The sequence below is a fragment of the Sinohyriopsis cumingii genome, chromosome 2 (genome assembly GCF_028554795.1).
Source record: "Sinohyriopsis cumingii isolate HCF-2022 chromosome 2, ASM2855479v2, whole genome shotgun sequence".
Classification (NCBI taxonomy): Eukaryota; Metazoa; Mollusca; class Bivalvia; order Unionida; family Unionidae; genus Sinohyriopsis; species Sinohyriopsis cumingii.
Genome location: NC_142962.1, coordinates 127024211 through 127048649, shown reverse-complemented (window position 1 = coordinate 127048649; position 24439 = coordinate 127024211). Strand labels below are relative to the sequence as shown.

At 34.5% G+C, this 24439-nt stretch overlaps 1 protein-coding gene across 2 annotated transcripts in view; it reads right to left on the bottom strand.

The window, feature by feature from the left end:
* LOC149805783 (mitogen-activated protein kinase kinase kinase 11-like) overlaps positions 1–24439 on the bottom strand; it is a 104820-nt gene that overhangs the window by 18095 nt on the left and 62286 nt on the right. The window contains exons 3-7 of one of the 2 annotated variants that reach the window (XM_089950470.1): positions 22313–22461; positions 14427–14602; positions 11388–11637; positions 7422–7547; positions 1292–1471 (exon numbers count right to left, since the gene is read on the bottom strand). In XM_089950470.1, coding sequence (XP_089806596.1) covers positions 1292–1471; positions 7422–7547; positions 11388–11637; positions 14427–14602; positions 22313–22461 — 881 coding nt within the window. The remainder of the gene's footprint in view (positions 1–1291; positions 1472–7421; positions 7548–11387; positions 11638–14426; positions 14603–22312; positions 22462–24439) is intronic. The other variant, XM_089950471.1, reaches the window with a different exon arrangement.

Genomic DNA, 24439 nt, shown 5'->3' with positions numbered 1-24439 from the left:
AAATAAATTTCATTCAGTAATGTAATTTAAGTCATTTAAAAAGCCTGATTGTCAATAATGAAAACATTGTCTAGTAATCAGCATCTGTCTAATATCCTTCTGACAATAATAATGTACATATATGTTCCAGGTAATGGATGTTAATCAAGCTCTGACATCAGCAGCAGCAGTGTTAAATGAATTGTGCACAGAATATACATGACAATACATGACTAGGTGAAGCAAAAGCCCTACTACCTTCACTGAGTATGGGGTGCTCTAAACATAAAACTACTACATATCCTGAACAAAGTATAAAAAGTAATCAAACATGGATGGTGAGTGATTGGTTGAGGTGTGGGGAAGGGTGTGTGTGTGACTTTGATTTTTAACATAACATTTAACAATTTTTCGGCCATATCACTAAGGTGTCTGCAGTGTGGCAGTTTATAGTGATGTCTAGCACTAGGGCATCATGCCACAGACATGTAGCATCATGTCCCACTCAATCATATTATCCCGATACCAGGCCCAACATTTTTAGCACTAACCTCTTAATACTGAATGCCAAGCGAGGCAGCTGTTAGTACCATTTTAACAAGTCTTTGTTATAACTTGGCCATGGTTTTAACCCACGACCTCCCACAACCGAAATGGACGCTCTTACCACTGAGGCCACAGAAGCATTATGGTGGGGGGTGGGGGATTCAATAGTGTTAAGGTTATTTCAAGTTCTGTTGAGTGCCTGCAGACTGAATAGAATCTATAAATAGGTGTTGAAAATTTAATAATAATAAATCTGTTTACAAGTTTTGGAGTTATTTATGGATGGCTAGTTAAGTCAGATCGTTGCGTACTGTGATTCTGTTATAATTCTGTTATTAGTCTATGACCATAGAGCTGTAACAAATCTAAAACTTTGCTATGCTGGATGTTATTAAACATGCCTGTAAAATTTCTTCATCCATGTGTCCAGGAACTCAATTTAAGAAGTACAGTGCAAGAGTTAAGAAAGTGAATCTGATTTTCCACTTATAAATACCTTCATTCCAACCTATGCACAGTAGTTCCAGTCTAAGGAATATGGATTTAGAAGATGTGGAAATTTAAAATTAGGTGAATGTCAATGTAATTTTTATTTCAAACAATTAGGCCCGAAATACCAAGAAAGATCATTATTTCTTATAAGTCAGTGCAATCAGAGTAAGCTGATTTATTTATCATTTAATTCATAAGCACATTTTCTGTTAGAAATAAATTCAAATATAAAGTTTGTTAAAAAGCAGGATATATGAAAAAGCATATATCTCACAAATATCTTGCAGCGCACTTATATTGGAATGTCCAGTGCCTAGATGCTTCAGGTTTTTCTCCAGGCTTGGTGCACTCTTGGACCACCGTCCGTTTGAGAATATCACAGATGTTCGATGATGCCTGTCTTTCTGTACAGTGCTTGGTCCCCATGTTTTTCCTTTGATCCCATCAGCTGGATCTGGAGGAAATGTTTAATATGCATTACAATTCACAGATTTTATCAAAACAAGCTGTCAGAAACTGCAGAATAAACTACTCATAAGTGGAATATTCAAGGTACCAGTTCTTCGAGTACTGTACAAGAGTGTGACAGATAGACACAGGTTTTAATAAAAATGGGGATAATTCTTAAAATAATGTTCAGTCTGAATCCATATATTTTTGCTTCACATGATGTCTAGTCATGATTAAAAATATACACCAAGTTTCATGATGGTATCGCAAATGATTCAGATATTAAGTAATCCAATGTGACACATGAATAGATTGATGGAGAGGCCGACTCCAGTATGTTGCACCCACTTCCAAACTTCATTTGCTGGTGGTAAAACACATTTAAATCAAACAACTGTGGTAAAGAATCCAGCATTCTATGACCTCTGCATTTAATGAGCAAAACTCTAAATTGTTTTACTGATTTCTATTACAAGAATTCTGAACACAAATTTAGTTATACAATATGCCATGCTATATACCATGATATGATGTCACCATAACTGAATCTAACAATCAAAACATTAGTACAAATGAACTTAAAATTGCTGCCACTGCCTATGTGAGACAACAGGCCTGTGATTGTAGCAATACTATATATACTGGCATACAAGTCAGATCCAACTTAAAAACTACAAATACCCTGATGCACCATCACCCAATGCGCCCCATACATCATTTTTACTCAGAGTCTAAAACATTAGCTTGTTGGAGCTATTTTACCTTGTGAAAAATGAGGAGAGTTTATTTACTCCAGTAAGTTTCTATTTAACCAATGCTTGTCATATGGTGAATTCCATGTTCAAGCTCATTATTAAATTCATCTGAGATTTTGATGATACAAAACCATATTCTTAAACTGATCTAAAACAGATCATAAACATGGGCTCCAGAGTGGTAACAAGCAGTTGTTAACAGATGGAGTCACATGAAAAGACAAAGCACGATGACCAGTGGGCTAAAAATGATAACTACAGACTTTGACAACATATGAGCACAGTTATTTTGGGCAGGTAAATGTACATCAAGTAAAATTTGTAGCAGACAATAACAATAAAATATTCTGGTATATAACTGGCCATTTTGTAAGTCATTGTGGAAAATTTTCTGCAAAGCATTATGGGTAAAAATGTAACGCACATCTCACCTTTGTCTGCTGTTGTTTTGAGTCTTGGCACAACAATTGTGGGAATGGAAGAAAACCTACCAGTAGCTACCTGTTGATCAGTGGTTATTCCTTGGGTCTTCTCATGTTCTTCCTCCACCAAATATACTGGCCATAATATATACCCTATTATGTGCTGAAAAGTGGCATTAAACCCACAATAAATGGAATAAACTTCTAATTATAACATAATACCTGTCATATCCATAATACCTTGCTAATAATAAGCCACAATGACATGTTAAGTTGGCACTGATTTTAACTAGAGTTTCCATAGTTACTGCTCTCAGGTAAACGTCACATTTCTAGCTAAAAGTGAAATTAACTTTCTAAGAATTGGAAGGATATACCAGCTCAACTGTGTAAAAAAGGAATTTATTATTTAACAGACAGCAGAATCTGCTGACTAAACAATAAAGTGCTTTTCAGATGACTATGAACATCACCATGATGTAACCATTGTTGACAAGGGCAGAAGTGCAGTTTCTATGAACAGCACAATGATTTAATCAATGTTGACAAGGAGACAGAAGAGAAGTTTTTTTTTGAACAGCACCATGATGTAATCATTGTTGACAAGGACAGAAATACAATTTCTTTGAACAGCACCATGATGTAATCATTTTTGACAGGGACAGAAATGTTGTTGCTGTCATAAAGTCATGGCAGTACCTACATGTCAAGGTAGGTGAGAAAAGAACAAAATCTATTTTCTAAATGAATGTATGTCCTGGAACATACTACATATTTGTCATATACAAGTTTTTCATAAAGTTCATTATGTAACTTTCACTGGCAAAAAAAAGAAAAATAACCATGTATGCATACCAGTCATATTGTCTAGACACATTTCTGTCTTAAAGAAATTCTAAGAATTTAGTCATTTTTTAACAGATTTTTTCCCCATTTGTTCTTATATACATACGTTCATGAAATATAGGAATCTAATTTTAAAGCCTCTGAATCACTCTAAATTCATGGTGTGTCAAATGTGTGGGTTTTGCAGACAAAGCAAATTTTTTATCCTGATTAGATTTCAGGATTTCTTGAGGGGATTTCAGTTTTTTAAAAGATCCATTATCACCCTTGCCAAATGGAACTAAAAACCCATTCTGGTTTAGAAAATGTGCATGTTTAAAATCAAAAACATTTTTCTCTTGAGACTCCCATAACATCTAAACCGATTATGTAGCCAGGTACCAAAATTTAGGATGCATCACTAGAAACTAGTGTAACTACTTCAATTTATTTAAATATGTATGTAACTCATTTTGATTTTACAGAATGGAAATATTAACTGTACTCTCCTGAACTGTATATGTTGGCATGAAGAATGTCTTTTAGGCAAGGGGTGCTTTAGATTTGGACAAAAAGCCTTTAAAAATTACATACATTGGGATAAAAAATTAGGACCAAATTTTGTTTATTTTTAATTCCACTTTTATCTAGTTGGTGCCCTAACATCTATTTTCAAGGCAATCTGACTAGGGCCTGTATGTAATTGTCAAATGTCAAGGACAATAAGAGCATGGGATTCTGGGATGAAAACCATCCCAATATGTCAGTACATTTCTTTGTACAGGATGAATCTGAAATATTATTAATCGTGACCACCCAACAGCCCCAGAATTTTTATTTTGAAATAACCCAATGGGGTGACAATGGCAAAAATCGGGAGAAGCACAAGTACTAAGTTTATAAAAATAATGACACTTTTCTTAAATTTGTTTGCTCAGTTATCGTATAATATAAAATGGCAACCTGAAAAAAGGTTGTAATTCAAAATCGACCAGTTTCCCTACCAGGCCTCATTCTCTATGATGAAATATTGGACATACTCATTATTTTTATTAGCAACAGACCTGGATATGACCATTGCATTTTCAAATCGATCTCATGCAGGTATAACTTGATTTAATGTTTAAGTTTGCTAGCCCATCTGCAAAGCGGATATGCTTTAACGCCACCATGCTGGCCACTTGTGATGCTACACTGGTTTTCATACCTTCTATATATATAAAAAATATACGGATATCAAACTGTCTGTGAAACAAAAAGTCTACCAGACGAATCTAATCCACTGAGCGTTTGGATTGTCTCAACAAATTTATTTATGGCAAGCAACCAAATGATCCATACTGCAACCTCCTAATATTCTCGTTAGAACTTGACAAATTTAACCCACGTTCAGTTCCGTTACGACTCAGTTACGTAATTGTTTTGGGCATCAAGTCGTGGAGGAAAATTTCTAGGTTTATCCCGACTTTTATCAATATTTGCAAAATTCAAGGACTTTTTGTGAAAAAAATTATCATTTCTCCCGACTTTTTCCCGGTAGCGTGGAACCCTGACATTGTCAAATAGCTGACAACTGAGCAGACAGCTTGTACATTTGTTAAGAAACTTACATTTTCTTTGCTTAATTATACACACTTTTTAAAATACCATTTAGATAGTTGACATTACATATTGGTAATAATTTATACACTCCTTTTGTACCTTGAATTACTTTAATTTTACACACAGCCTTATATTCGTTTGCAAAGACATTTTTGGAGTCAATTACTCTTTTTACTCATTTTCTTTATATTAACTAAATTTAATATTTTTTTAATGACATTTGATTTCATTTTTTTGCATTACCAAGGGAGTATAATTGTTAATTCAGTTCAGTTTTCCAATTTGCTGACCCAGGTCTGCTTGGTAAATATGATGCAACGATTGCTATTCCTTAAACAGAACTTTAATCCGATATGAAACTAATGGTGCCATATTATCAAAAGATACCTTTATTCTAATAGCACATGTAAGAAACACAAAATTATTATAATATGGCCTAAATTTAGATTATGTTAGATAAACTGAACTGATACTTTTTTTTCTCCATATTATCATCTTGTGTATTGTTTAACTGGTATAATGGGACAAAAATTGCAACAAAAATAATGAGTAATGAGGGTTTTGGAGCTTAGAAACCACAAGAATATAATGTCAAAAATTCCCCCTCTACATTTTTTGCAATAACATTCCCAAAATTTTATTGTTAGAATCATCCCTTAAGTATTTAGCAATGCTTGTATAAAATTAACCCTACATGCTAGGTCAGGGAGGCAAATGTTACTGGTAAGGATTCTGATTCATGCAATATCCACTGAGCAAACTACAAAGTAATATCCAAAGATTTATTAAAATATATTTTATTACCTTTTTATATCAAAAAGGAAACTGGAGGAGAAAAGCTTTCATGTTTTTATCTTACCACCACAATCACACATCATAGGTGTATTAATACACTGTGCCACTCAACTGGCCTTCATAACGTCTACATTACTGTTTTTTGTTTTTCTAACCAATATGATAGACTAATCCACTTGATCAATCCAACCACATGAGCACTTGGAATGACCATACCATGTTTAGGGCAAGCACCCAAATGATCCATATAGCGATTGTACCTCAACTGACTGAAGAGATAAAGTGCCAGTAAAAGCTCAATAAATTTAGCTCCCGATTCGTTTAGAAACAATTATACATTTCTTTTAATCAAATAGCTATATATATATATATATATATATATATATATATATATATATATATATATATATATATATATATATATATATAAAAGTTTTAGGAACTCAAAAGCTCTACTATCTGATTATACAGTAGTCTGCTTCTTTTCTTCACAATGCACATATATCCATTTATAATAACAAATACTCTATAAAACTTTATGCTATCCAATGAGATTTGCAAACATTCAAGAAATGAGACAGCATTGAAGTACAAGAAAATAAAATGTCAATGTCAATCACAGTTCCCACTCTTTTTAAGGAGTAATATTAGTAGCTGATTATTCACAAAGACAATGAACACATGGATCATGAAGGCATTGTATAGCTCAATACTGTTCCATACTGAATAAATAGATTATGATTTAAATATTAGACATTTCATGAGAAAAAAGCTTACTGCATTAAGCAAACAGAACACAAGTAACATTGTTATTATTAATTACATTTCAAGTGCTGAATAAACAATCAGCATGTCAGCTGTGAAAAATAATGCTTTGTCACGTGTGGAGATATTCCACTTTGCTTTAACTGGTTTGTAACTAGATGTTTTTCATGTCAATCAAGACATTATCAGATATAACTTCCCTACCATCCAACTGTTCATTTAAATCATTAATTTAAATCATCTTGGACCAATACCACACATGAAAGCTTGATTTTAATTCTTGGAGAATCTGTTGAGAGATCTGGCAAAAATGTATGATCCTGTTTCCTTGAGATCATACAGTAGCCTCTCCCTGCATAAAATTAAGTACCCACAAATATGCATTTTGAAATCAAACCATGAAATCTGATATCTACGAATATGCATTTTAAAACCAAAGAATGAAATTTGATACCTACAAATTTAAAACAACTGAAAGTTTCAGATTTTTGCAAATAGACTGAATAATGCCTTTATTCTCAGGAACATTCTAGTCTCTGGTGCCAATTTAATGTAAATGACAATCCCAAGACTTGTGCCTATCTATGTATCATTCTCAATTTTATATACAAGTTTTAAAAAAATTCTCAACAGTACAGGAAGATTTGTGTGACACACACACACAAACAGATGGCCATTTATTGCACAGGAGCCATATCTGTATGGTGACTTAAAATCTGTAAACTGAGGAGAAGAAACAAAAGCAAAAGAGCAGTGTCCATCACATGATTATGAGACCGTCCATGCTTACATGCAATAGCCCGTAGTCTTACAGGCTGGTGAGCAGGAGACTGGGGTGGGCTGTCAGGACTGGTGAACCCTGGGTACACAGGCTTCTCAAAAGAGTCCTTCTGCACAGTTATGTTGTGACGGAAATCTGTTAAAATATAAAGGTATTTTTGGAGTCAATAGCAAACTGTACATGTAGAATAATATCCTTTCAAACATATGAACATTAATTTGTCCTGAAATGAACCTGAATGTTACATCACCTTGGGAAATGCCATTAAAGCACTCTCTACTCAACTATAAGATTTTCTTCTTTACATTTAAAGAAGAGAAATGGTAATAAAAATTCCCATATACTCTAATCTCTAACACATCCCATCCCTATACCTAAGAAAATCTGTCTATTACAATGATCATCAAAATCCCTATGAGCAGTTGCCTCCAGTTGCAGTCAAAAAGGGCAATAAGCACAGGGTTTCGTTAATATGCATATTTTCAAACAATTACTATATGTTACAAGATTGTCCTATGCAACTTGGAGATACATGTCAACATGAGTACTATAAATGGTACAGAATTTGTCTGCCATGTGGTAAATAGCATTATTATACTTTTACCCCTCATTCACTGGTTAGATACTCTTATTAAAGCATGTCCAGTCAAGTTTAACATTTTAAATGAAAGCATTCTGACCATGACCTCCAACTCATCGATCTCAAAATCAATAGGTTTCTTCCCTGCTTCATTTACATGCCAAAAAGATTACAGAAAATACAACTAGCGAAATATGTTTATGGCACAGAAGTGTCTCTACATGGAGTCACTATGACCATGACAGTAGACTGTTTGAATCCAAACTAAATAAGCGTCTTCCTTGTTTAAAATGCAATCCATCCACAAAATTTGGTCCAGGTTAAATGACTGTGAACTTTCAGAACTTGCAGAAACTTTTAGTCTTGGTGACCCTGACTTTTGACCTCAGACACAATAGGTGCCTTTCTTGTTTCAAATGCAAGTCATCTCCAAATTCTGCTCATGGTTTCTGGCATATGACTGGAGGTATTTTGTGAAAACTTTTCTTTTTTTTTCAATTCCATCTGAGTTTGACCCCAAAATAATCTGTTGCCTCAAATGCAAGTCATCTGTAAAGTTTAGTCAAGACTTGTGGAACAAAACTTAAGCAGTTTCATGGAAACTAGTTTTCCCTTTCTTTTCAGTCACTGTGACCTTGGCAATTTTGACTCTAAGAAGTAAAGTTGTCTTCCTCATTTGAAATGTAGGCCATTAATCAAATAGATCAAAGTAGGCAATAAAGAACTCAAAATATCACGTGGAAACCATTTTTCTTCACCCAATCTTAGAGACCTTTTGAACCCAAAATAACAGGTCTTTGTTATTTCAAATGCAGTGCAATTTAATGCAATTTAATGTTTAGTCAAGGTATCTGGAGAACAAATTATTGTGTGGAATGATTTCTTTCGTTCAGCTGCTGGTACAGGTATCCTGAACTTTGATCTTTGAACCTTAAGATACTATTTTAACCCCTTGCAGTGAAATACAAGCAACTTGCAAAGTTTGGTATGGTAGATGGCAATCATGCTGGATGTGAGATTAGCACCTTTACCATCTGAGACAAACCAGTTATCATCTTTGCTAGCCAAGGTTCTGATGTGTTAACCCCATCTACAACTTGGCAGTCTGATCTGATATTTCTGTGCTTTAGGTATGTGAATTTCATTGGAAGCAGCATCAAGCCTATGGATCCAATCAAATCAGAATGTTCAAATTTGAACATTGTTCCAACATGACTGAGAGAAGGGAGTGCACAAATAGAATGAACTCATAAATAAACAATCTTCTACTGCCAGTCTGTGTTTGTACAAATACATCCTTTACCTTAAATACACCTGTAATGGCTTCTCTCTGGCATGTAGTCATACTTTCAGTGTTAAACTTACAAAGTATCTTTTTGAAGTCAATTGCCTCTACCATTTTTGGCCGATGTACAAAGTACAACTGTTACATGCCAATGGTTTGTTGGCATTACATACTAATGGAGGAAGCTATGAAATCCAATGGATGTCGCTAGGACAGAGCACTGAAATATCTTATTGATCCAATAAGGTGTAGATAGGGTTAACATATGGGAACTTAGCTGGCGAAGATGACCAGACATCCTAAAAAACTTTTTGGTGAAAATCCCATGTCGATATGACCATCCATCCTGGAAAAGTAGCTAGTGATAAAAAGATTTTCAGGATGACTGCGATGCTAGTCAAAACAGAACCACTTTCATTTAAAACCAAATAGACATCATAAGAAATCATCTGGTCAAAACTCCATACTAATATGACCATTCATCCATAAGTAGCTTTAAGAAAACTTAGAAGATTACTGCCATGGTGGGCAAATAGGATTACAATCAGTACCATTTTCATTTAGGAACAACTAAAAACTAAAAGTCTTTAACAGAGAACCCATCATGATAATGACAATCCATTTAGGTGGAATAGTAATAAGAATTTCATGATGGCTACTGTGGCAGCAATATATGCTTTATGTCTGGGCAGGACCACTTTCATTTAGGTCCAACTAAACATTAGGATGAATGCGTGCAAGTAAGTTTCATGGCATTCCTCCACATCATGTAGGAGAAGAAGTGAAAAAAGACATGTACTAATGGATGGACAGATAACAGACAAGAGACCATCCATTATGTTCTTCTAGTCTATGCCCAGTAAAGCTAAAAATTTCAGAAACACTCGAGTGAATTATAGCTAGTAGTGATGGTGCATCACAAAGTCCCCCCCTCCTACAATTTGTTCAGCAGGGTTTTAAACAGAACTTGTGTCTGAAAACTAAAATTTGTAGAAGATGGGTATTTTGTTGCCATAACTCTTCTAAATGATGATCAAATATAAGAAATTCAATTCATTTAAGGTCTCATATATATATATATATATATATATATATATATATATATATATATATATATATATATATATATATATGTCTGAGATCCTTATGACAAATGCCTAAATTTCATGTTTGATAACAACTGGATAAAACACATGTCCCCAGTGTCGCAACAGTCACAGCCAATCAGATGCAAGTTCATCTGATTAATAGGCATGGATCATAATGTTATAAGTGCATATTCCAAGTTTAGAACTATACCCTCCAGAGTGTTAACAAGCAAATGTTGATGGATGCACGATGGACACCACATAGACAATGCATGATGCACACCACATAGACAATGCATGATGCATGACTCATGCAGGCATCTAACATGTGACCAGCTAGTCAGAAGATCGGATCACATACATCTCCTCTAGCTGCAAGTCAAAAAGGACAATAATAATTTCAAAATTTTCAGGAAAACATGGATTGAAACTTTGGCCCAGCTGCAGCCAATTACCATCATCTGTGCTGGTTTTCATTAAAAAATCCATCTAAAACTGCAGGACTAGTTACAAGATTGTGAAGCAGATGGATGGACAGGGGGTCAGATAAGACGACTCATAGAAACAATGAGGCAGGGATATAATAAAACATACATTCAGATAAAGAAAAATGAAGTCAAGGTGGTTCTGTTTCTCTAAAGGAAACTAAATTACAAACTGATGAAAGTATGTTCTGGAATTTGAAAACCTATTACCTGTAATTACAATGAAGTGAATTTCAAATAGTGTTTGAAAAGTGCTTAATGACCAACCCCTATTAACTTTTACAGGAAATAGGAAACATCAATCTCTCACCTATGATAATCATCTATATTTTGAAAATTATGAAGTTATGTTCAATCAAATTTTAAAAAAAAAGTAAAATTATGCATCGGATACAACACTACTGTCAATACCTTACGTTGTACCAACAATTTTACACAAACATCCTTCAAGAATGTGGAATAACAGTTTAAAAACCTCCAAATACAAGATTCTTTGAAAATATCAATGTATTTTAACTGCTGGGTTCACATAAATACCTGATGGCTCACTGATTCCTTTTCCACCAGCTTTTAAGGCTTTCTGCAATCTACTCTTCTTGAATTTACCTTTCCGTTTGTTTGGCAAAGGTTTTTGCATTACTTGTTGCAGAATCATTATATTCAGTTCTCGTTCTAATAAGTCTATTTCTCTCTCTGCTATTTCTTGTTCGCGTTTCTTCAGAAATTCCTCCTGAAGTTTTTGCTGTAGTGCTGCCTTGGTAAGCTCTTCTTCCCTACTTCTCAATTCCTACAAACAAAATGCGTTCAGGATTTAAGAATGATCTGATGTTAAAATCCATAAGGTTGAGGGTTGGGTTCATACCTACTTGAATGACAAATTTGGGGGAAATATTTTCTTACTTGGTTCCTTAGATTTAATAATGATTAAAATCCCTTACTGTTTTCTTGGTAATTTCTGCATGCTATATAAATCATATTGGTACTGTACTCCCTAACTATAAGGCCCTTCATTAATATCACATTACCATTTTAACTTAGGTATTGTCATGAATTCCATCAAGTTATTATCAAGCAAAATTATATGTATTATGTAATTCATTATAAGCAGTCTCACTATAAGACAGTGTACTATGCTTCCCATGGATAGCATTATAATGTGGAAATGTCATAATAAAACTGATAAATGAAATTGTACAAGAGTACATGTACCAAAAATGGTGTATGATATGCCCATCTTGAGAAATTTCCTTTGTGATGGTTTGACCTTGCAGTGAAGGACCCAACTATGTAAGATATTGTCTACTAATAATTTCACCCAAATTCACTAGTTCAGATGTCAGAGACTTGCATGTTATCTTGTTATGGCCTTGACCTTTTGGAGCTGGTACACAACACTTCATTAGGTCATGAGATATATTGATTTTCAAACATTATTTCTTAACATTCAAAAGTTACAGCCTGGACATAGTATCACATCAAGCAGTTTGCTCCTTTATTTAATGGCTTTCACACCTAAGATAGGACTCATAATCTGGTATACAATATATTAACTATTCAAAGTAGATATCTTGGGTAAAGTTTCAAAGACCTGTGATAACAAGACAAGCAACAAGAGAACAGGTGCATGATTTAACTTTCCACCACGCTGATGAAGTCATATATTATGTTAAATTTTCTTCAAAACAACATTATAGGAATGCTGTAAATAACAATATTCAACAAAATTTTGAAAGATGAAAATGTCACCAAAGACTATAGATGGCAATACTTTAATAATAAAAAAAATAACAATTAAAAAAGTTTTGTTAACTTAAACTTTTTTAGGGTAATTGTCATTTATGCAATATGCTCTCTTGCATCCAAATGTGGAAAATAGCATTCTACTGTCACAGTCATGTCCATGAGCTTTTCTGTGAAAACCTATTTGGGCATTTCTGAAGAATCAAATTAAGTGTCGTGTTTTGACTTCCAACTTGTGAAAATATTTTATGTATTGTTACATTCTATTAAAAGCAGACCTTCTTTGTATTATTTGCATTTTTCATATCAAATCAAATAAATGGGGTGAAATACAAGAAAAATTAAAAGGCATGAAAATCCTACATGTATAACAGCTAGGAGTCATGTGTCAGATTTACTAATTTCAATTGATCAATTTAACACTGTTATAAATATATTAGGCAAAAAATATAATTAAACTACCTTAAATTAACCTACTCATTCACAAATGTGATCGAAGCGAGGCAACCAGCATAATTAGTACTTGGTTTACATAAAGCTTTGTTTCATAGATTAGATTCATAATGAGAAGTACAGTGAACTTAAAATTCCGAAATTGGCAGTCAGAGATTTCCTCCAGTAAGAGAAGCTTCACAATTACTTCAATGAAATATTTTATTTACAGAATTATAAAAATTTTAAAAATCGAGTTTTCAACATTGAGTGTTCTTCATGAATTAAATGTCCCTAGTTTTTTTTTTTTTTTAAAGTAATCTTAATTTGTTCTGAATCAACAACAAAATGATGTAATACATAATGTTTTCAAGCATATGTGATGGTTGTCAAAACCTCTTAGAATAATATTGTTTAACGATCTTTCAGAGGGTGGGTGTCTTGAAAAACAAGATAATTTATAAAAAATAAAAAAAAAATAATTAGAAAAGCTCTTTGCTGACAATTATTATGCCCAATATGATTCCCAAACTAGTATTCTGCCCCCTTCAACAGTTTTCTTATGTCCAGGGCCAGATTTGAACCCTGATGTGAGAGCATTTTTGAGGAAAAGGCATATCATGAGAAGTTGTCTGGCGAAAATCTGATGTTGATATGGCACTCCATTAAGAAGGAGCAGCAATAAAATAAGTCTCAAGATGGCCACCATTTTCATTTAGAACCAAACAGAGATCACAAAAAGGCTTTCTATATCTCACAAGAAAATGTTTCATTTATGTGTGGCTATAACAATATTTTAAATATGGCTGCCATGGTGGTCATAATGGATGTCATATCAGCATCATTTTTCAATAATGATTAATGGGGCCCCGAGTGGCCGAGTGGTCTAAAGCACTCACCGTTACGGATCACTGCCATCTCACCTCTGTCCGCGTCGGTTCAAGTCTCGGATTCGGCTAATGTGGTTATGTGAGAAAGCTTGCCAGTAGCTTCTCTTGGCTCGGTGGTTCTTTCCGGGGTTTTTCCGGGTTCTTCCTCCACCATTAATACTGGCCGCCATGTATGGCCTATCTTGTGCTGAAAAGTGGCGTTAAACCCTACAACAACAACAACAATAATGATTAACAAGAAATCGTAAGAAGTCTTAAAGTGAAAACCCCATGCTGACATAACCATCCATTGTGGTGGCCATATTGGATGTCAAAGCAGCACCATTATCTTTTAGGACAAACTAGACCATAGATGAATGTGTGTGTGTACTGTTATGTAACCATCCTCCAGGTAGTTTAGGAGAAGTAGCAATAACAGCTTGTTCTAACAGACATATGTATACATAAGAAACATCAGGGCATCACAAAAGCTCTTTTGGTCTGTGACCAGTTCACAACAACAACAATAACAAACCTTTTCCCTGCTCCTAAGCTCGTCAAACATTTGTTCAATTTCAAGCTTCCAGTCTTCCTGCATCGTGTGGAATGATTCTTGGGGTGTGTTCATAAATGGGGAAGCTGCTATCTCATCCAGACGCTGCAGAATGTCATAGAAAGTTGGGCGAAAATGAGCCTCCTGATGCCAACAATCTACATTTTTAAAAAAGAAGAAAAATTTGAAATGTCAATATGCCATGCACCACTCATGCCAAAGTGATGCAAGCAAATGAAAATCTTCCAAGTCAAACAAGTGCTATAACACCATAAAACAGTACCAGAAAATGGTGACAACTGAACTTGACCCAGAACTTCTCAATGTAAAACCTCATTCCTGATTTAATTTTAATGCATTAAGTCCTTCAAATGTTACAGAGTGAAAACAAAATTGAAAGGCAATATTTCAAGAAAATGGGAAATAACACCATCTAATTTTGCTGGAAGATGGTGCAACTCAATATGGCCTGGGTCTTCTCAATGAATATTTTTCCAATCAAGTTCTGAAGAAACTTTATTTTAATGTCTTTCAAAAGTCACCAATCAAACTCAGTAAACTTCTGTCAGAAAATGGTGAAAATCAAACTTGAATGTACAGTTTCATGTCCAATTTGATTCACATCATCAAGTCTTTCTGAGAAGAAAGAAAACAAAGCCAAAGTTCAAAGCCAAGCAGCAGCTTTAACTTGGAAAAATATTTCAGATAATAGTGAAAATCAAACCTGCCCAAAGAATTTTTCCCAGAAAAGGATAATCACAAATTTTATTTCGATCCATAAGGTCATTTAAAAGTCACTGATCAGAAACAACGCTGAAAGGCAAATTCTAAGTTAAACATCTACCTGTAACTCCCAAAAAGGTTTGCTGGAAAATGGTGAAAATCAAATTTGAACTCAGTCCTTACAATGTAAAGTCTCAACCCAAATTGTATTTCAATACATTATGTCTTTCAAAATTCTTGAACTGTAACAAAATTGAAGGGCAAAGTTCTAGACATTACAAGTTTTTTAATGAAAATCCTATGCTGATATGACCATCTATTCAGGAGAAAAGATTTTCAAGATAGCCGCAGTGGTGGCCATAGCGGACATCAAATCAGTACCTTTTTTTAAAAAAAACATCAACCAGACATCATAAAAAGTCTGTTAGTGTAAACCGGATATACATATGACTGTTCACTCAAGAGTAGCCATACCAAGATTTCAAGATGCTTGCCATAGTGGCCACAGTGGACATCAGCTAGATACCATTTTCATTCAGAACAAACCATGGTGGCCATATTGGATATCAGCTAGATACCATTTTCATTCAGAACAAACCATGGTGGCCATATTGGATATCAGATCTGCACCGTTTTTATTTTTAGGACCAAATCTATTAGAATTCTTTAAGTGAAAGCACCATGATGATGTGACCATCCATTTCGTAGAAGTGATGATTTTTAATATGGCTGTGATGGTGGTCATATCAGGACATCAGATCAACACCATTTTCACTGATGACCATTTAGACATCATGAGAAATCATTTATTGAAAATCCCATGTTGATATGACTGTCCATTCAGTAGGAGTAGTGATAACAAGATATTTAAGGACCAACTAGACCATGAAATTATTGCTTGTGTAAATTTTAAAGGCAATCTTCCAAGCAGTTTATGAGAAGTAGTGATAATAACAGACAGACAGACATTGGACAAAACAAAATGGAAAACTGACCACCCAACCATCCCATAAGCTCTTCTGGTCAATGACCAACAGAACCAATAATGCCTAATACCAATCTTGATTTCAATCCATCAAGTCCTACAACAATGACTGCAGAAATAAATTTGAAGGGCAAAGTTCAACATCAGAGGCCACAGTTCCATAAAATTTGACCAGAAAATTGAGACAATCAAACTTGACCTAGATCTTCATGTCAAATGCATAGTCCTTCAAAATATCTTGAGTGGAAACAAAACTGAAATGCAAAGTTTTAAGTACAACAGAGGCTATCAATCCACAAAATTCAACTCGAAAAACTAAGCTTGACCTAGGTCTTCTCAAAATCTTGATTAAGAGTAGTTGATTAAGCATTTTTACTGACTTGAAATTACAACAATCTAATCTATTTACTCAGTTAAAAATCATTACAATGTATAGCTTCTATTGTCCTCTTTTAAAACCACATGGCCAAACTAAACTGCATGTGAATATGACATTTTTTAAAAATACATTTACCAAATGTGTTTATAACGTGCAACTCAGAAATTTTTCTACTTGAAAGGAAAGTATTGCTAAATGCAAATATGCATACTGGGAAATAGGGGAGGGAGCATAATTCAAATAAGATAGCCAACCCGCCCCCACATATATATGTATGTATGTATATGTATGTGTGTGTGTGTGTGTGTGTGTGTGTGTGTGTGTATATATATATATATATATATATATATATATATATATATATATATATATATATATATATAATGCAGTGCTTGCTTTGCTCCCACTTCTCCCTGTTCAGCTCTCACTTCTCCCCTTATTCTGTCCAAAAGGAGAAGTCACTTCTCCCTACAATTATAGTTTAGCTTGACCTCTGGTACAACCAGTTAAGTTGTATCATATGGCATAATGTACATAAATGGTAAGTTATCTCATATGATATAACATAATGTGCAATGGGTTATTTAAAGTTACCTTGTATCTAGTGCCATTATGCACAATGGGTTATCTAAAGTTATCTTCTGGTATAATGTGCAATAGAGTTATCTGGATTTATCTTGTATCTTGTGGCATTATGCAAAATGGGTTATCTAAAGTTATCTTGAATCAAGAGGTACAATTTACATTGGGGTCATGTAAATTTATGTTGTATCATGTGACATAATGTAAAATGGGTCCTGTAAAGTTATCTCGTATCATATGAAATAATGTCCCATGGGTCATCTAAAGTTATTTTCTATCATGTGACAAAATGTACAAAAAGTCATGTAAAGTTATCCTACATCTTGTGCAGATAATCATTGTTGTTTCTGAATCAATTTAGATATGAAATGCTGCATTTACAAATGTATTTATGCCACCAGCCTAAAACTGCTTCAAAGCTTTACTTACCCCAACCAAAAGCTAAGAATCTTACATCCATATTAAATGTTAAATTTGCAGTTCACATATTCTGGCCACTCACCCAACTTCTACTTGTCTATCTTTACAGTGCTCCTGCTTGAGTGTGTGTGTGTGTATATGAATCAAATTTTTATGTAACTTGAACAACTTTTCTGTCATATCACTACGTATGCAGTGTGGCAGTTTATAGTGATGTCTATCACTGGGGCATCATGCCTCAGACATGTAGCATGATGTCCCACCTAGTCACATTATCCTGACACCATGTTGACAAGTCCTAATGCTGGCCTTTTAATGCTAGATACCTAGCAAGGCAGCTGTTAGTACCATTTTTATAAGTCTTTGGTATGACTTGGCCAGGGACTCCTGCTTGAACTTTTGGTTTAAATTTTGTAATGAAAATTCTTACTTTTAAGGGGATCTAGTTTAAATTTTGTAATGAAGGGGATATGGTTTAAATTTTGTAATGAAAATTCTTACTTTCACTGGGATCTAGTTTTCATAGAAAATGACATCTGCAATTTGATATTCTATATCAGTATTGATCTGCTGCAGTTTTGATGTTTTTAAAGGTTACTCTATGCTAACCATTCTCCTGACATCACAATTTTACACTGTGAGCACCCATTTATTAAGATCCTAAATCCAGTTCTTACTGGCTATACATTCAGAGGAATCATGAGGACCATGTGTCACTGATATTGCTCAACTGGCATATGTTAAAAGGCAAATAATGTAATAATTTCCAGGCAAATGGTTGAAACTGGTGGTAGCAGACATCTTGTTTAACTGTACTTCACCTAAACTAAATACTGTATCGGCACTTTTCATATTAATGTGAATGATGTTAATACTATGACAATCAAATTTGGTCAAATAGGATCAGTGCACCATAAAGTTATTCTATGAGATATTTTTTATATGTACAGTGTACTAGCAACATAGCCATACCTGATGAGAGAAGAGAATAATTTCTAGGTTTTCACCTAGCTGATATGGAAGCTCACTGGTTGGTATGAAAGCACAAGTTGCTAGGGGAGTTAATCCAAGCATAATTCTGGTAAAGCATGTCATAAAAAATATTTATACCATGTTTATTCTAAACTGGCTGACCCATCTTGAAAGAGGACAGAAACAGGTTCCAAACCAGACAAATTCTGGTAGACTAAGTCCTATGAAACATTCCTACCTAGTATAATCTAGAAATGCCTCGGCTGTTCTGAATTCATAATTAATGTTACCATCCAGTTGCTACAGAAGCCACACTGTTGCTAGGCTAACCATCCCAACTGCAATTCTAGTAGATTATGTTCTGTGAAAAATTCCTACCAATTATGATCAAAAATTGTTGGCTCTTCTGGAGAAAAAGTTGGTATATAAGCTACGCTGATGCTTCGGAAATAAAACAAATCTGGTAGGACATGTTATACAAATAATCACAACAAGTTTGATCCAAATTGGCTCAGCTGCTCTAGAGAAGCTGACAAGCATCCCAAATGTAGTTCTGGTAAAATATGTCCCTTAAAAGAATCCCTACCATGACTGCTCAAAGTTGGCTTTGCCATTCTTAAGAGATGTTGAAAATAGGTTTTCCACCAGACTGCTATGGAAGCCACCCTTAATGTAGGGAGCCACCCATAAAAAAAATCAGGAAGGACATATAATCAGTTTAATCAGAATTGGCCCATCTGTTCTAGTGAAGCTGAAAATAGGCATGGTTGCAACATACAGCATACTATTGCAAAGAGACCCGTCCCCAACATAGTTTTGATAAAGCATGCCCTAAGAAACATTCCCTATAAAAATCAGATCAAAACTGGCTCAGCTGTTCCTAAGCAGTAGTTGAAAAAAAGTTTTCCATGTGATTACCACACCATTCCTAGCATAGACAACTGAACAACATAATTTTTATATAGCACTGGAAACCATGTAACAGCTAGGGAAGCCACCCCAAATGTAATTTTGGTAGGAAATATCCTGAGGAACATGCCTGCTTAGTTTGACTGAAACTGACCCCATGGATTTTCAAACATTAGGAATATTAGTGTTAATAGACGGCAGCAAATGATGCATGCTGTATGTAGGGCCTTACCACAACACTTGGCGTTAAGGACAGATGAGCTATAAATGGTTTAGAATTCCAAAGAAAAAAAAAACAACTGATCCTATTTTAGTAATATTTTAAGCAAGTAACATGAGCAGACCAGATGAATAAGTTTGTACGACATTTTAAAATAACAACAAAACTCACAAATACAGACAATCAAAGCTGCTTCAATTTTATTTAATAACATTTTTGGCTTCTTTGTGATTGCTAAACAAAATGCAGATTTTAAGCCCTAGCATAGATTGACTCTCCATGTTTCTATGCCATTAACACATTAACCCCTGGAGGTTTTTGTTGTTTTCGCCTGAAATTCGAGTAGGAAACACATTTTGAAAGCTATTTCTGAATACATCCTAATACATCAACTTCCAGGTGATTTTCCAATAACCTAATGCCTAGTGGTGTTAGAAACATCGTTTTTTATTGGCTATATGGCTCATGCATGAGCAGAAGGGTAAAAGTTGGAGTTCTCTTTATTTTTGCTTAACAGATCCATCATTTTCATATTGAGATCACTCTTTATTCCAATAGATCATCTTATCCTACTTTTTGCAAAGGTTCATCGGTCTGTTTGCAGTTCATACCAGTCTGCCTTAGATCCGAGACCAAAAAAATCTAAAATCCAGACACAAAATCGGATTCACACCACGGGCAGATTTTGTGTGGAAAAAGTTAAGGTCCAAAAAAGAGGTTTTTCCCTCTGTATTTTGTAGTGCAACTAGAACTTCCAGAATATCTGGCATCATTGTAGAGCTACATCTGTCTACCTTTCTATAATACCACCCACTTTAGTTTATCATACATGACCTTGATGCTACAGAGCTCGGCAGTAGGCTACTACCTCCTGCCATGTAAACTCGTCACCAGAGGTTAATGTGTTAAGGATATGCTGATACCCATCAAGTTTTTTTCCTCCATATTGTGAGAAATAGTAGTAACAGCATTTTCACAAAATTTACTAATTTCTCAAAGACAAATTTCTACAAGACCATTCTATTAAAAATATCTATGCCATCCGATCACTTGATATCAGAGGTCAAAATTTATTATACTATCAACTAAAATCAATTTAATTAATTTGCATATAAAAACAACCTTGGTTCCAATTTATATATAAATTAATTGGACATCCCTTAAGAGATGTACAACATCCAACTTTTGGTCCAGATAGGAGAATTTAGCACCTAGAAGTTCCAATAATGGCCAGAATTGCTTGTATCCAAAAGGTCTGCCCCCTCATACCCAAGGTGTCAACATCTGGCCAGTGGTCTTTTATTTACCCAGCTGTTTCATACAGTGTTTCAAACAGGCTCCCAAGGGCAAGAGACACTGTGCCCCATCAACTCAATCTGGGAGACACACACCATTTTAGAGGAACAAAGGAAATTTAGATACAACTTAATGCACTAGAACAATGAGATAATCTTATTTGCTTCGTCAGTTCTGCCACCATAACTTTGCGGACTACATTATCACCTTTCCCTTGGAAATTTACATTTTGAAATAAACATTTTATTACGTGCTCAAGTGAGTCATAAAAACACCGACATATCTGAATACCTGGTTCACCTGAAATGAGCTGCACTACGAAAACTTTCTGTTCCAGATCATTATCACATTCATTATTCAGAGAATTTATTATAACAATTATTTTCTAAATCCTTATTATTTCCAAATTAATACTTCATTCATTAAATAACAAACCATGTATTCTGCATAAATTTTAAGCAACTCCTGCCATTCAAGTTCAAAATAAATTAAATTGTCAATGCCTAAGGTGTGCCTTCAACCTCAAAAATATGTAACACTTGCACTCATCAAATACTTCACATTGCAACCCAGCTGATAACAGACCTTAGATGTTTGGATTGCCACATATACTGTTTTAAAATGGATATTAATTGCCATCTCTAGGTTTTTACCACCTTCAGTGATTTAAGTCACTGCTAGTGCCAACATAAACAAAGATGGACAGGCACATAAGAAAATTAGTATGCATATTTTTTCCTCTAACAAGTATGATGCCCAGGTGATGCTCTAGGGTCAAGGTGTGTGGGAAATTCAAAAATAAATTAGCTGGAAACCTTCGATCCTGCACTCCAGGTGCAACACTGATTATACGGTAAGGCCTGAATTAATTATTTGCTCATACCTCGGGGACATACTATCTCACAACCCAGAGTAGCCAAACCTAGCACCTTTAATTTTCAAGAGCAAGTGCATAATAAAAAAAACAAACTGTAGCTACATGGCTTCTATTACCATATCCTGACAGTAAGAACTGCTTATCTGCGATAAGTGGTATCTATTACTACTTAAGTAAAAAAAAATATTTTATAAAGCTGAATGTGGAAAGTCAACTTGTTAATAAAACACTGAATATACAAATAAATCTGTATAAATTTGATTCGCTGAAATGACTAATGTTAGGCTCAAAACAATTATTACTGTTGTTCAATTAAATCTACTAATATCTACTTCCTGATTCAAACAATGAGCATACAAAATTTCAAACCTGTAAGTCTCAGACTTCCATAATTTGAAAAATTAACAAAAGCCATGCCATATGTTAAATAAAAACCACTTCAAGATGGTCCACTGAGTGGAATTTATATCTGTAGTTTAAGACAGTTGAGTACATCGAATCTCACCTGACATGAGCTTGGCGAAAAGATTGGGACAGGTGGAGGGAATGGGTAGGGTCAATTTGTTGACTGCCACACCATATGCCACACCCAGTGCATCTATGCCCTTGTAGGGTGTCTCTCCTGTCAGAAGTTCCCACAAAACCACACCATAACTGCAAATAAAATGTAACAATGTTTTATTTATTTTAGGTATAGATGGTTTCAGATAACTGACTACCTGAAAAATACCTCAACAATGTTAAGTTGTCCATACTTTGTAATAACTTAAAATAATTTATCATTAAAACCATAGTAGTTATAAAAGCAAGCTGGGTAAATTATGAACTATTTATACCTTCTATAAACTAGTAAAATAAATGTATACATTTTAAAGATCAAACAAAAGTTTCTTTTCATAAGCCCATGCTGGCAAGGCATCTTTGGGTTATTAAACTGGAATTTTTTTAAATAACAAAATATCAGAAATGCCTCCACATGACATGGGTTCCAGCATATATGATGCAACTGACAGACAAAGACCCATGAAAACCTGGAGATATACATAAAAGTGAGGCAGATGTTAATATGATTTTTATAAGTCTTTGGTATGATTCGGTCAGGGATCAAACCCATGAACTCACGCATCCGAGGCAGACGCTCTAACCACTAAGCTACTGGATCGGTGTCTTAAATGTAAAGCCTCTTACCAAATTTGGTTTCAATCTAACAAGTCCTTACAGAGTTACAGAGTGAAAACTTAGGAGCAAAGTTTTAAGCCACATTGGGGGTACAATTCCATAAAACGTTCCTGAAAATGGTGAAAACTGAAGTGACCTAATTTGTGACATGTGACATGATGTAAAGGGAGAGATGAATATGAATATGGCAGGTAGCTGTGTGCAGTTTAACCAGTGGTCTAACAAGCACAGCCAGGATGTAAGCAGTGATTATTAATTTAGCTCAACTTTACTTCCACTAATCTCCAGAAGCTACTGTAAGCATTATCATGCTAAAAACATTCAGAAAAAGTGATCCTTTTCCTTCTTCCAAAAGATCATTTTACACAATTTCATCTTTACATTTTAATTTTTACTCGTTTTAGAATTTCAGATTTGAACTTTATGGGCACTAAATTACCTGTACTCTTCTGACATATTGTTAAACCACCTATCTGCCTACCCATGCACCCACCTACCTACCACGAGAGGACATACAAGACATCAAAGAATAAAAATGGAACATTCGTTTCTATCCTATCAGAGCTGAGGTAATAAGCTGACAAGAAACAGATTAGTGTTATTTAATTTTTTATGGGGCCCCCCAGCGGCAAGTGGCTCACATTTACAGATCACTGACACCTCAACTGTCTGGGATGGAGTCTTGGGCTCAGCCAACATTGGTATGTCATAGTGACCTTTGGCTTTTATGGGCTTTGTAGCAACCGAGATGCATCCAGCTATCAAATTTCTTGGCTGGAACTTAAAACAGCTTCCAAGAAAAGAAATGTTAACACAAAATATGAACAAAGTCATAGAGTATCAAATTTAGGTTAGTAACTTGTTATGGCATAAAGACTATAGAACTTGTGAAGATGCATACACTCACCAAATTTACTGATTCTAGGTATGGCAGTATGAATACACCATGCCAAAAACTTGCAGAAGATGAAATATATGTCACCATGAACCTCTTTTATTGTAATTTAATTGTAAGAATGTGGTTGTAACAGAGATTGCATATAATCGCCAACTTCATGATTACAGTATGAACCATTCTTAGAAATTAACATCAAATACAAAGTTAGTAAAGCATAAAATATGTTCGATATTGACCAACTACTGAAATGAAAGGTGCTCATAAAGATGCATTCCTAAGTTTCATGATTGTATACAAATTAGTATGCACACATACTGCCAAAAATCTATGTGGCCATGAGCTAATTGCAATAACTTCACCCAAGTCAGTAAAATGTGAAATATAAGTCAGTCACCTTCTTTGGTATGGGTATGGTACAAAGAGAGATTTATAAAATCACCTTGTTTAAAGGAAAAAGCAATAACAGTAAATTTGTTAAACTGAACAAAAAGTCAATGAAATGTGACATATGGGTCACAATGACATTTAATATAAGTGTATAATACTTATCAAGAT